This window comes from Dicentrarchus labrax, unplaced genomic scaffold (assembly GCF_905237075.1).
Source record: "Dicentrarchus labrax unplaced genomic scaffold, dlabrax2021, whole genome shotgun sequence".
In the NCBI taxonomy this organism is placed as follows: Eukaryota; Metazoa; Chordata; class Actinopteri; family Moronidae; genus Dicentrarchus; species Dicentrarchus labrax.
The window spans coordinates 18,751,784-18,764,713 of NW_026136707.1; the positions used below are offsets into that span (position 1 = coordinate 18,751,784).

A 12,930-nucleotide genomic window follows, 5' to 3' on the forward strand; every position below is an offset into this window, starting at 1 on the left:
ATAAAGGTCCAGGTGAAGAGTCCGAGAGCCTGGTTAAGGAAGTTTTTTAAGAAGGAGATAGAGAGTAAGAGACAGGTCGACAGACAGAAAGAAGGATGGAAAGGCAGACGGAGAAATGGACTCGTTGCTTTACTTAACAGTCACAGACATGAATACAGACAGTAAGAGATGATATCAGGACTTAAGGTCTGTGTACCTTTGTAATTGATCTTGAAGCCGATTGAGCCTACACTCTCATCAGACTGGAGATGAAGCCACATCTGATGGGACATGCTGACAATCAGGTCTGGGACAAAGCTCCCAGTCAGCCTGCAGATCGGGCAACAAACAAAGTCCCTATGGTATCAAATCCCACTTCTCAAACAAAATCACACTATGTTATTTAAAAACGCATGTAAAATGCAACCAAAAGAACAATGTAAACTTTTTATAATGTCTGGCATCATAAAGTTGCATCATAAAGTTTTCTTCAAAAATGCAAGCCTTCATTTAAATGGTATAGTCACTGAATTCATTTAAGGTTCTCTGCATATCATGGCTTCACAACATTATCTAAAAACGTAGATCCAACCAGGTCTGCAACATATTGGACTACATAAGCAATATTATAGAAGCAAATTAAGTATTTTAAGTAGTACTCACACTTGTATTATTGTTTTAGAATCGCCTACTTCCCCTCCATCTCCGATTGTGAGCGAATCATACCCAATTTCGAGGTCGAACTCTTCGAAGTTGATCTGAATGACCTGTAATAAAATATAAATCAGTGTCATAATCTGTCCCTTTAAGCGTAAACATGCAGCACAGCAGTGTGTACGTGCATTTGCAATACTGAGAAACAAATATTGAAACATTTATATTCAAGTCAACATAGAGTGCAGATAGTTTGTGTACATATTGACATGTTAAACAATTTGTATGTCAACAATGTTTTATAGATTTTGATGAACACAAACAAAGCTACGAGTCTGAAATCTATTCTGTACCCAAGTGGTTCATACCAACAGCTCTACCAACCGACATATTCTGAGGGTTTATCTTATTCATGGTACATGCTATATAAGCCAAACCCTCTATATCACATGAGCAGTAATTCCAAATGATTCTCAAGTTTTATTACCAAATAAACCACCATCTTATTTATATGATATGATGATGATTCATAATATGGCTCCTCAGTCAGCCTGTCTTTAGAGAGTGAGTTTCTGGAGACAGTTAAACTGAAAGAGGCAAGCCTATGTAGATAACAGCCTATGTAATGCCTTCTGCATTTTTGCAAGCAGACTGCAACATATTTGATCAAATAATGCTGTAAAAACTTAAGACTTCTTCCTATCTCATAAATCAGATAGCTGAATAATACAGTTTATATGCTGGTACTTCTATGATTTATGCAGAAACTAAACTCAACTCAACTCAATCAACAACTGCATCAAGAAAAAATGGAAGGCAAACATAAAACTCAAGTCACGTCAAATTATTGACTGTTTATAGAATAAGGTTTTGACAAACAGTGCCCATGTCCATGCCATACACCCCTGCAAAACTGAGGACACCACAAACATCCTTCAAAGCGATATAGAAACTGACAGCAGCATCTCTTCACATTACTTTAGAGCACAAATCAAACTCTAAGAACCAATCATGGCAAGGCAAATTTAAGAGTCCAAGATTTTTAATTGCCTGTCCACATTCACCCTTGAGACATATTTGTCAGCTGTCACTGGTATATCTTTAATTCTCTAAACAAATGTACATAACAACACAAAACTGACATATTCACAGATCAAACTGGCAAGAGCCGCTTACATTAATAATAATCATGTAAAACTGAGTCCACTGCAGAGACACTACACGATAAAGCCACATTATCTCAGCCTACACTGTGCCTACATGGATTAGTGATGAAAGAAAGGATGCTGTTGATGACAAACATATGATGGCTGCTTGCTCATCCTTAGCATCCCTTTCTCTGGCTAACGGGAGGACAGTGCCTGTACAATGTCCATGTATAACAGCCTCATCACAATGCACACATAAGCATAATTACCATAATAACACTAATGGACCAAGTTTCAGTGCCAAGTCAGTGGCTTGTTGTCCTAGGAGAGGCCACGGTGGCACAAAGCTATGGCACTTGCCAGTCCTAGTGAGTCCTCTGAATGAGTGTTAGTTGGTTAGTTATTGTTTATTAGCAGGATAGCACTTAGTTGACACCCCTGTGTATATGACTCACTGGAATACCAACAGATAGAGCAGAGAGACAGATTTGATGTAGGAAAGCAGTATTGACCATTAGGAAAACAGCTTTGACCTCTTCACTTCGGGGAAAAGCTGGTCTCATTCAATTATTATTTCTCTCCATTTCTGTTATCCCGGATGAATGAAGCGAATCGCTCACTTGCCAACAGCTGCGGTCAAACTGGGAGTCTAGTGAGAACCGAAAGGCAACCCACTGCAGCTATGTACATTAATGAGGGATGGTAACAACGAACTAAAGTCAAAATACATGCATATTCTATGTAACCTTTTACCACCTTGCAAAGCCCTTTGGAAAATAGATGCATACATAATTACATATCCAGGAAGGGAATGCCTGGACAAATGCTCAAGGGTAAAGAGGTGAAGATTTACTCGACTATTTGTGTTTATTATTATAACTAATGAGCGGCTGTTGCACTTGTTTATGAAAAACATAAGTGGGACATTAAACCATATTACTCTACGTTCTTTCTGGGATTTCTTCAATAAATTAATCAAGAACATAAAAGCCATTATTTCATCCTTATATATACCACTTATACAGTGGAAAGAGACTACTCTGAGGTAATCAAGTAGTTATTACTTAATGGGATTACAGTTCATGATAACTCCAAGAGTAAGAATACTACAAACTGAAAGAAGACCCCCGACTCGATTTTACTACCTTGTTTGGATCGCTGGCTGTGATGATCCACACACATTGGGAGTTACTCTCATACTGGATAGGAAAGTTAGGAGATGTAAAAGTCCCTGAGGGTCCCTGCAGATTCGACCCACACGTTTTCACTGCAACAGTATAGGATAAACATGAAGACACAGATACATTAAGGTAAAAGATAGATTCAAAATATTGTTGATAATTAAATATATATATATATATACACAATATACAAAGTATAAATCATCACTACAAAACCTAATAGTCATTCCTAAGAAATTTATAATTATTATACTCAGAAGGCAAAGTAATAACTCCTGCATTGTAATATGACAGAAAGGTAATATATTGTTTGCACAAGTAGGGAGCAGGTCTATTAGCTGCATTTCCATTAATCAAATTCTAAAAGGTGCTCCAGGTATTATGAAACATAGAAAAACAGGCAGAGGATTTTGGAATGGAAAATCAGAGTGCTGCAGCAGAGGCTTTCATACATAATTAACAAAAATGAACTTTCCTCTATCTGCATAGCGCCTATATCCAGAGGCACTGCCTTAATCAAACTGTTTTATTAGCTCTTCAGCAGCCTCACTCACCCTTGCAGACGGGTCTGTGGTCGCTCCAAGCAGCGAAGACTTCGGCTACGCGCTGGCAGGTAATCGTTTTGGAACCCTGCAGCACATGGTCTTCATCACAGGTAAATTGAGCAGTTGCTCCGATGCTGAGAAGATAACAAACACCATTAACGCCTGAAAAAGCAATCAATTCCCCTAAAATTACTCCTGATGAAATTTTAAATTCATTATTTATTTCATGTCATTCATAACAGGTATATATTGCACTGTGCATCGATATATCAAATTCAGTGGCTAGATCCAGGAATGTATTAATTCATTTATTATTATCCTCAGTCTCCATACTTACAGTACAAATCCCAATGATGCCCTTTAGTGCAGCGAGCATTTTTCCCACATGAACTGATAAACACCTCAATTATGTTGTACATATGAATGGGAGACATGAAATATTTTGCAAATTACAGCTGGAGTCCAGTGGAGAGTGATCCTAGACACAGAGGGTATATATACACATGGACTTCGAAACATAGACTCAGTTGTGCAGGGACCTGACAGTGAACTTGTGGAAGTCCGTTACATGTCAAAGCAAATTGTCTGAAAGTGGATACATTTGTTTTTTCTGACCTGAGAGCTGAATGGGTCTGGTTCATTAAAGATAGACAATACAGAAAAATATTCCCCATGAGTCCTTAAAAATGATGCAGGTGAACATAAGAATACTAAAACTGTGATCGAGTGCACAAAGATCTTGTTGACTTAATAGAATGTGACAGTGATACTTAGAATACGCTGCATGTCAAAATACTGAAATGGCATGGAGAGCATGTTGACCCACTCCTTAACTCTCCTCTACAAAAATCTGAGCTCCGTCACTTCAGCTGCTGAAGTATAAACTCACCTGTAGTCGGAGCCGAACCGTTTGCCATTCTCTGGCTCCCCTGGGTCAGGGCAGTAATTAGACACCTGTTTGATTCCTCCTTCATTCACTGAGTGAGAAACAGAATGACCAAGAATGCTGTGAGCAAGATACTTTAATTGTCAAAGCTCTGTACTTTCAGAAAACACCCACTGCTGTGAAAAGCACTTGTATAGTAGATACCTCTGTCCGTTTGAATATTTAGTAGTTGTGTTTGGTAACAGAATTTGGTTCTAGGAATTACGTAGTTAGACAAACTGACCTCATCTCTCAGTGTCAGACTTTCAACTGCCGGTTATTTGGCAGCACTGTTGTGAATACGCACTCATGTTTTTTATATCAAAATGAGTGCCACGGGTAAATGCAACTCTCTTACCTGAGCTAGACAAAGTAGAGGGAAATATCTGGGCCCAACAGGGACTAAGAGGATTAAATAACTTTCAACTATCAATTGCAGGAGCTACAATAATCACTCAGTGAGACTCTCCATACGTAATAATATTTTAAGTACACTAGATAAAGCCTTGTAGATATGGTTTCATTTAGAGCATAGCCTTTACTATGATTTGAATGTGAAGAGGTTGGAAGTAATAAGATAGTTCTGTGGTTTTCTGTGTTCTGACTTTTACTGAGGTCGTCTCCCCCCTTACATTATGATCTGTAAATCAAAGACTGCATGCACTGGAAATGAAATTTATGAAATATGTAGTATCATAATTATTGTTAAGGTCTGCTGTAATATTTACAATAAGGCATCCCCTCCACACACGCATACAAAGACCCTTCCATTTTAACGTGAAAAGCTTTACTGGTGTGTCTTCTCTCCTTTGACTTCTTTCAGGAAGTTCATTAGCATTGAAGTTAATTGTTGTGGGTTATAATACAGTTATGGGTTCAGTTATATGCAATGAATCCACAAGGCATATGAAGCATCTCTTCATAGTCTTTTTAATGATATACAGTATTGTGTTGTAGAAAAGATTACAGCCCACTGCATTATTCATGTCTCCATGCAATGCCGAATCCACGACACATAAGGTAATAAAGATTACAACCTGTTATCATTGAAGTGTTTAGCACACTGTGGAGTTAGAAGGAATTGTGTTCCAGATTTATGTTAATGACAGAGCTCCGCAAGCAATTAGAATGCATTCACTTCGGTCTGAAGTGTACACAAATCATCTGACAAGTGAGTGGTCACTCAACCTTGACTTCTGCTGTGTGTGTAGATCATGAACATAAGTCAACCTGATGAACTGCTTAAATAGTACAGAATGAGACAGCGGGGGTTTTGGCCGACTGAAATTGATCAAATTTAGGATTTTGCTGCAATATACATAACTAGGCCTGGTCTAGCTGAGTTCATTTCTGTCAGGACAGGAAGTCCAGGACAGCAGGCGAAATAGGTCATTAGAAAGAAAAAAAGACTGCACTTCTGCAAAATCTAGTACTGTAGCTTAATTCCTTCACCAAATGATGCAGCAAAAAAAGAGACAAGAAAGAAACAGAGACCCAGAACGCAAGCCCTACATAAACAAAAAAACAATGAAAACAGTTGCATAAGAAAAATAAAAGACTTACTCAAAGACAGTTTGTTAGTGTTGTCCTTTCCTGGTAATAATTTTACCCCTCTGGATTTAAGCTCTCCAGAGCTTTTCACTGGTCGAGAGCAATAGAAAGAGTTCATTAGATAAAAGAAGTTACAGTATTAGATGTGAGAAGATACAGTACAAGTGTTTCTTTCTCTGGATAATACTTAGTCCTATGAAGAACATCAAAATGTAATTGCTACTGCTGTGCATCCTTTTTCAAAAGAAATGAGTCCAACGGCTCTGATGCATTCTGAAGGGTTGCCCTGACAATTCTATAAAACCGAAATGAGTTTCTCATTCTCGTTTGTTTGCTCCTATAATGCAGACATATTAAACAGTGGATGGAAATTGATTGGTCAGAACAGATTTAATGGTTATATCTTTTGTGGGGTGGGGGTGGGGGGTACCACACAGAATAAAAGAGCAGTCCAAGAACGGCAATGCTACATCTTAAGACAGTCTAGTTAACCACAGCACGGGCCAGATTGCAAACAAAATCCAGGTGATGCAAGCGGCTGTCATAATTTTGAAGTATTAACAGAATAGCCAAAAGCAATGAATGATGTATCAATTACAAAAAAGCTATTTGAATTTCAAAACATTGGTACGATGCTTCTCCTCTGAACTACTCTGTAGGTCAACTGGTTAATTCAGTCTGTTGTAAACATAATTAGGATGTGAATCCATTTAGTGACCTGATAAGGCTTGTTATATGTTCAAAAGCATACTGCGTAATAAAACCCCTCAGTGCCTGTCTTTGCTTAAAAAACATCTAGCCTTCACATCATAAATAACAAATGCATATGAAAATTGTTTTACCGCTGCACAACAATGCACTGCAATAGATGAGAAATGCAATTCAATTGATTTTATGTCTTCCTTAACAGTAAGTTGCTATACATGCATGGTACTGAAAGTTTTTTTATAGAGCTGTTTATGGTGAAGTTGCAGGTTGGCTCGGGGCCAGGCTTTAAGCTTCTATGGTAAATGCAGCCCATACTCTGACTTTAAAGTCATGCCAAAGAACAATGTCAGGGTAATGGATTATTGAGCTGCCAGAGCGGAGTTTTTATAAGGGGGGTGAAGTATATACAGTATTTATCTCTAAAGTTTTTGATTACAAGGCTCTTTGAAGTCAATGGTTTGAAGCAGAAACAGCCTTCATGCCCTCTTCAGAGGGGGTATTAATCAAACTGTTTAATATTCAGTTAACAAAGATCAAAAACATGTTTTGTAATTACTGTGCGTTTTTCCTACGATGATCCCTTCTCGTTCAAGTAGGGGGCCCTCTATTACGATGTGCAAATTAAGTAATCACGTCTTACCTTGATACTGAGCCCTGAAGCCTTTGTGGCGGTGGTTGCTCTCTGTCACAAAATGCAGCCGTAACCAGTTTTTGTTGCTAATGATGGGCGCTGGAATATTCATACCAGTTAGCCTGTGAAGTGTCACAAATAAAAGAAAACACATGTCATCTGTTTTGACTGTAATTCAACTACATGCTTTCTGGTCACTAGCATCCTTGTGCTGCCCACATTCACCAACAAAAAGGAAAAACTGGAAAATTGAGTAAAATGAATAATGACTGAAAGCCCTGGAGAAAATGATTAATTATTAATTTCACAAGAATTAAGAGAATATACACCAGCTAATAGAGATGGACACCCAACTGAATGTATTCTTCCATTTCTACGGTATGTCAGGACTGGAAAGAAAATGATGCACTTAAAATGAAGACCAGCCATAAAACCTAGAAAACAACCAACCTTACTTTGACTCTGTAAGTTGTTTTTGTTGTCTTATATGTACAAATGTATGTGTGTGTAGGAGGGAAATTGGAAGACAACAGGTGTGTTTTACCTATTTTTATTTATTTTTTAAAGTATTTTTGGGGGGCTTTTTTATAGCCTTTAATTGATAGTGACATCTAAAAAGGAGACAGGAAAGGGGGCAGAGAAAGGGGATGACATGCAGCAAAGGGCCACAGGTCGGACTCAAACCCTGGGGCGCTGCAGCAAGGACTCAGTCTCGGTACATGGGACGCCAGCTCTACCAACTGAGCTTACCTATTTGACACGTCATCATATGTGTGGCCGTCTTTGTCAAACATTGCCTGCATGACTCAAGTCTGTGTGTTCCAACTACATCCGTCTAAGTGTTTTAGAGCAGAAGTTTTATTCAGCGCATGGCCGCAGTATCAGGGACATTCTATAATTGTAGAAATTTAAAGCTGCCAGGGGTCTTCTCATTTGTCTGGATGACCAGCTCTGGCTTTTTCTATTTCCTTGCAATCCCTGTCATACCACAATACCGCACAATGCCATTCCAGCTATTAAATAGAGGCTGGGGACAGGCTGAAAAAGAGCATGGTGCAGTTGAGCCCTGTGTGCCCAAATTGGCTCAGTGGATAAAAAAAATGTGTTAACTTGTTATTTTGTCATTGTGTGTGTGTGCTTGCACCCGTTCATGTCTGTTCTGTGTGTGTAAGGGTGTGTTCAGTCGTGTTTAAGGTTTGTTTTTCTATGTAATTTCTTTGGCATTTACCATAGAGCCACCTAAGGGGCAGATAGACAAAAGCAAAACGAAAGTGGCAGTGAGAGAGAGAGAGAGAAACAGGCACAAAGAGAGTGATGAGGAAAAACAAAGAGGAAAGAGTGACTTTTTCCCTTGGTGGCCATTGCAGTTATAAGAAAAGCATTAGTAAGTCTACTTGACAGATGATTTCTCCTTATTTTCATTAAACCACTTGTTGCTGCTGTTGTATTTGTATTATTTCAGAGTACAATACATCTGTCAGACAGATTATAGGTGGTTTCATTTTGAATTGATCTGCAAACTAAATGAGGGTTTAAAATACTGATATTCTTAATCCAAATTATCCATCACAAGGGGGGATGATGGCAGCTCCTGGAGAATAGTTAAAAGGTAATTGATTTCCACACAAAAGTTGACCTTTTTTATCTCATTGTGGCATTGATAAAATGCTAATGGAACCAATATACAGGCAGAATGAAAAAGAGCAGCCTTCAGGTAGCTGAACTATTCAGAAGGACCTGCCTTCATGTTTCCTGTAGTGAAAGCTGCAAATTATCACAAGAAGCCTAAAAGAAAATGGATAGTGACAATAAAGCTGTACCCATCCAGAAGTTGCAAAGATGCTCCAGGCAGCATAGGAGTGATGTTACAAATTTAAGACCAGCAAAGCTGAATATACTGTTGTCACAACGCCAAAGTATGGCAGAGGAAGTGAAACATGATAGGCCATCAAATAAATAAAGGCTTAATGACACCTTACAGAGGACTTAGTCTAATGGGTGCATTTGTATCTATGTGTGGTAAACCATTCTATTAATTTATGCAGTAACGGTCTGTATGCTATAATCTCCCTGCTACATAAAGCAATGGCAGTACAAGGTGAAAAATATGCAGTGATATCGCCTGGTCTGCACAGAGGAAATGCACTCCCTCGCCACTCTCTCCAGCTGCTGTGCTCCCCGTAAGCGCAGATGCCCAAATGAACACAAATGTGCTCAGTGGCAGGAAGCCATCAAAGAAAGAAGACTTACAGCTCCTGATGTGACCTGAGGAACTAATGACTTATGGGCCAACATTTTTCTCATGCTTCCTTTGATGAAGATGTGTTGTATGTAACTGAGTGCTAAAGTGATAAGCAATCATGTCAAGGAATATCACTTACGTATATATATACACATATCCTTATATGTCCAGATTGTGATAAAAATTTTAACAGCAGCCAAGTGGTTATGCAAAATAACTCAGGTCTAGTTCACAAAAAGTTTATGTACGTAGCTGTTACTTGTAACTGTAACTGACATGAAAACAAATAAATTACTTGTGGAAAGTGGGCTGCCCAGTCTCCTTAAAACAGATAAGTGTGTTGTCTGCTATTTTCTCACTGCATCTACTCTAGTGCATATTGAGTGACAAAAGATGAGGAAGTCCAATTGGAAAAATGGATTCCTCACATAATGCACTGCCATTTCATCTCTGCAAACTCACTCTGGCTGTCTATTTGTTCCTTCATAGATATGCAATATGGCTTTTCGGAGATTACTTCTTGGCATGAGTGCAGTGTTTTATATGCTTGGTTTCATCAAAGTTTCAGCATGCTTCATATCATCGATTTGGGGCGTCTCAAGGACTAATGGTAGTTTCTGACATGGGTTTGCAAGGCATATTAGAGAGTTCTCAAGAAGAGTAAGATGGGCCTGACTTGATAGCATGAGGGGTTGAAGGGTGCATGGCAATCTCATCAAAATACAAATGTAACGAGTCCCAATGTGCAGGTGCCGTCGCTCTCTATCCCTCCTCAAGGTAGTCCCTCGCCAGACTCTGTTCAGGAGATGTACTTACACAGCTTGGTGCCTGTCTGCTGATAGATAGGCTTCTTTCACAGTGAGCAAGTCAATGTATCTCCTTACATTAATTGCCCTGGTGGAATACCTGAATCAACTGTCAATTCACATTCCTTCTGTCATGGCTTTGCTCCCCTCCTGCTCCCTTTGCTCCTCCTCCTTCCCTGTGTGTGTCTGATGTGGGTGCGGCCTCCCTTCACCTCACCTGTGCGCTGTGTCACCTGCTCTCAATCTGTTCATCAGTCTCAGCCCTCAAGAACCCCGGTCATCCTTTCATTCTTCGCCAGATTGTTTCAGCCAACTTGGTGGTAACTTTCGTGGCTCCTTTCAGTATTTAGCTTTCTACTACAAGTCCACTCGTGATTTTCCTGCACCAGCTCCTCCATCTAACCATTTCTCTCCTGTGCTCCAGGAACCCTTGTGTGCAGTTCAATTTCCAGAGTCAGCTCTCCTGTGCCTCCGTGTCTCCGGTCTCTCTTGCCATTTCACCTGCCTGTTCCTGCCGTGGCCGCCCCTCATCCCCCCCAGTGTGTGTGTGTGGAATAAAGACCCTTAAACCGTCCATCTTGTCTGTGTGTCTGCGCCTGGGTTCAGTCAACTAGCCATGACACCTTCAATTAAACACTGCATTCTTCCCAGTTTGAACACATTAAAGGAAAGCTTTTGGAATCATTTTGAATGGTTATATTTTGCCTGGGAAGATCAATAATAAATCCCAGAAAAAAGAAATTGAATCTAATACACATGGTAATTTCACCAAAGTTGGTAATTTAGCTGCAGGGCACCTCTTGCTCTCAACCTGATTTGAATATTGTAATCTTCCATTTAGCCACTCCGTTGGAATAGGATTGTTCATATTTAGTGAACCAAATAAAATATTGCCAGATTGCTCTGCAAAGTAGCAATCTATTCTAAAATCTACATTTTCTTAGTATGCTTACAACACAGAGTTAATGCTTCAGAAAAATCTGCAAAAACACAGGACGATAGGAGGTAGAAAATGAGGTAGACCTGGAGAGAAAAGTATGAAAAAATAAAAGAGAACATTTCCTGATCAAATTTCATAGTATATGAGCACAAAAAGTGTATCTAATATCCACAAAGCCTTTCAGGTTTTATGGTTTGTGTCCATAACTGAAATAATGAGTGACGTGTAATCTACAGCTTGTTGTTTTTGCCCTTTGTGAACAGGGCTGTACAATCATATTAAAGGTCAGAAGAATAACAAAGAACTGTTTTTCTGGTCCACCCAGACTCCAATGTTAGCTTTTGCCAAAGGAAACGATTTTTTTTTTGTCTATTTTCACGGTGATTGATGTGTAGCCTCACATCAACCTTGCCCAGCGTGACAACGATGGAATCAATAAACTCATTTGCGGAGATCTGATAGAAATCTTCAATTGATAAAAGGATAAAAGCTGCTAAGAGGTGTCAGCAAAACATATTTCTTGCCCTATTGTCCTGGATTTTGTGTACCTTCAATCAGGAATTGCTTTCTAGCATTAGTCATCATCTATCATCCACTTTTAGGAAACAAGCAAATTATTACTACTTTTTCCATCAAAATTAATTCAATATTCAGTCATTCTGTTTTCAGTAATGACATTTATATAGAATATATGTGTTGATTTCATTAACTATGTAAAGAATAGATTTCTGTAAAAACCGTACTGTCTAGTGAAATATTTTGCAAATCTTATTCAACAGCAGGGAAGTTAATTATTCTGTCAAGGATCAAGGTCTCTTAATTTGCAACTCCTTTTTTGGCATTCATATTTTTACTCATGTTTATCACTAGATAAACCGTAATACCACAGGTTGTGAGAGGATAACAAGTTAAGCTGGGTCACGCTTTAAGTCTATTTGCCTGAAAAAGGCTAAGAGGAGATGTTAAATCTGGCTGACTTTGAGGTTCCAGCCTGTCAATCATCGTTAAGCAGCTCTAAATCTCAAGGGTAAATTGACAGTTTGCTTGTCTCTGCCTGCAGCTGATGCTATATGTTGGGTGGCTTGAGAGTTTAGCTGTCCAATGGCCTTGTATGCAGTCAGAGACACTCATAAAAAGAGAAGGAGCGAGTGCAATGAATTTTATGGGCATGAGAATGATACTTGCTCTGAATCCTGTTTGTTTGCTTGTCTTTTTGTTTACCTGGCCAAGTTGAAGCCATCTCTCTAAAATTCTGGCCCCACTGCACCCAAGCTCACTGGGTCCCACTTGGATTGTAGGGCTTAAAACAAGAACTCTGCCTGACAGCCACTGACATTTGGTGGCTTACAATAACATCATCCTTGAGTTTCAAAGCATTCAAGTCAGGCGTGGTGACTGCTGAGCACATACACAAGTAACACTCACATAAATAAAGGTGCTGGTTGGTAAACTACTTTACCTGATAAATAAAGAAACCTATATTTATCAGACCTGAGATACCTGAAAAAAGAACAGTGGGTATCTTTTTAACCTCTCCTTGGACACTGGACTGCAAAAAAATGTATGTCATTTGACCCATAAGCGGTCTGATATACTGATATATTTGTATATACATTTTTA

General features: G+C 39.1%; 1 protein-coding gene across 5 annotated transcripts in view; it reads right to left on the minus strand.

The window, feature by feature from the left end:
* Positions 1 to 12,930, minus strand: part of LOC127367160 (CUB and sushi domain-containing protein 3-like) — a 214,042-nt gene that overhangs the window by 145,152 nt on the left and 55,960 nt on the right. For 3 of the 5 annotated variants that reach the window (XM_051406774.1, XM_051406775.1, XM_051406773.1), the window contains exons 6-12: positions 7,332 to 7,444; positions 5,996 to 6,073; positions 4,397 to 4,484; positions 3,517 to 3,641; positions 2,927 to 3,048; positions 643 to 746; positions 197 to 309 (exon numbers count right to left, since the gene is read on the minus strand). In XM_051406774.1, the coding sequence (XP_051262734.1) occupies positions 197 to 309; positions 643 to 746; positions 2,927 to 3,048; positions 3,517 to 3,641; positions 4,397 to 4,484; positions 5,996 to 6,073; positions 7,332 to 7,444 (743 nt within the window). The remainder of the gene's footprint in view (positions 1 to 196; positions 310 to 642; positions 747 to 2,926; positions 3,049 to 3,516; positions 3,642 to 4,396; positions 4,485 to 5,995; positions 6,074 to 7,331; positions 7,445 to 12,930) is intronic. The other 2 variants (XM_051406777.1, XM_051406776.1) reach the window with 1 other exon arrangement.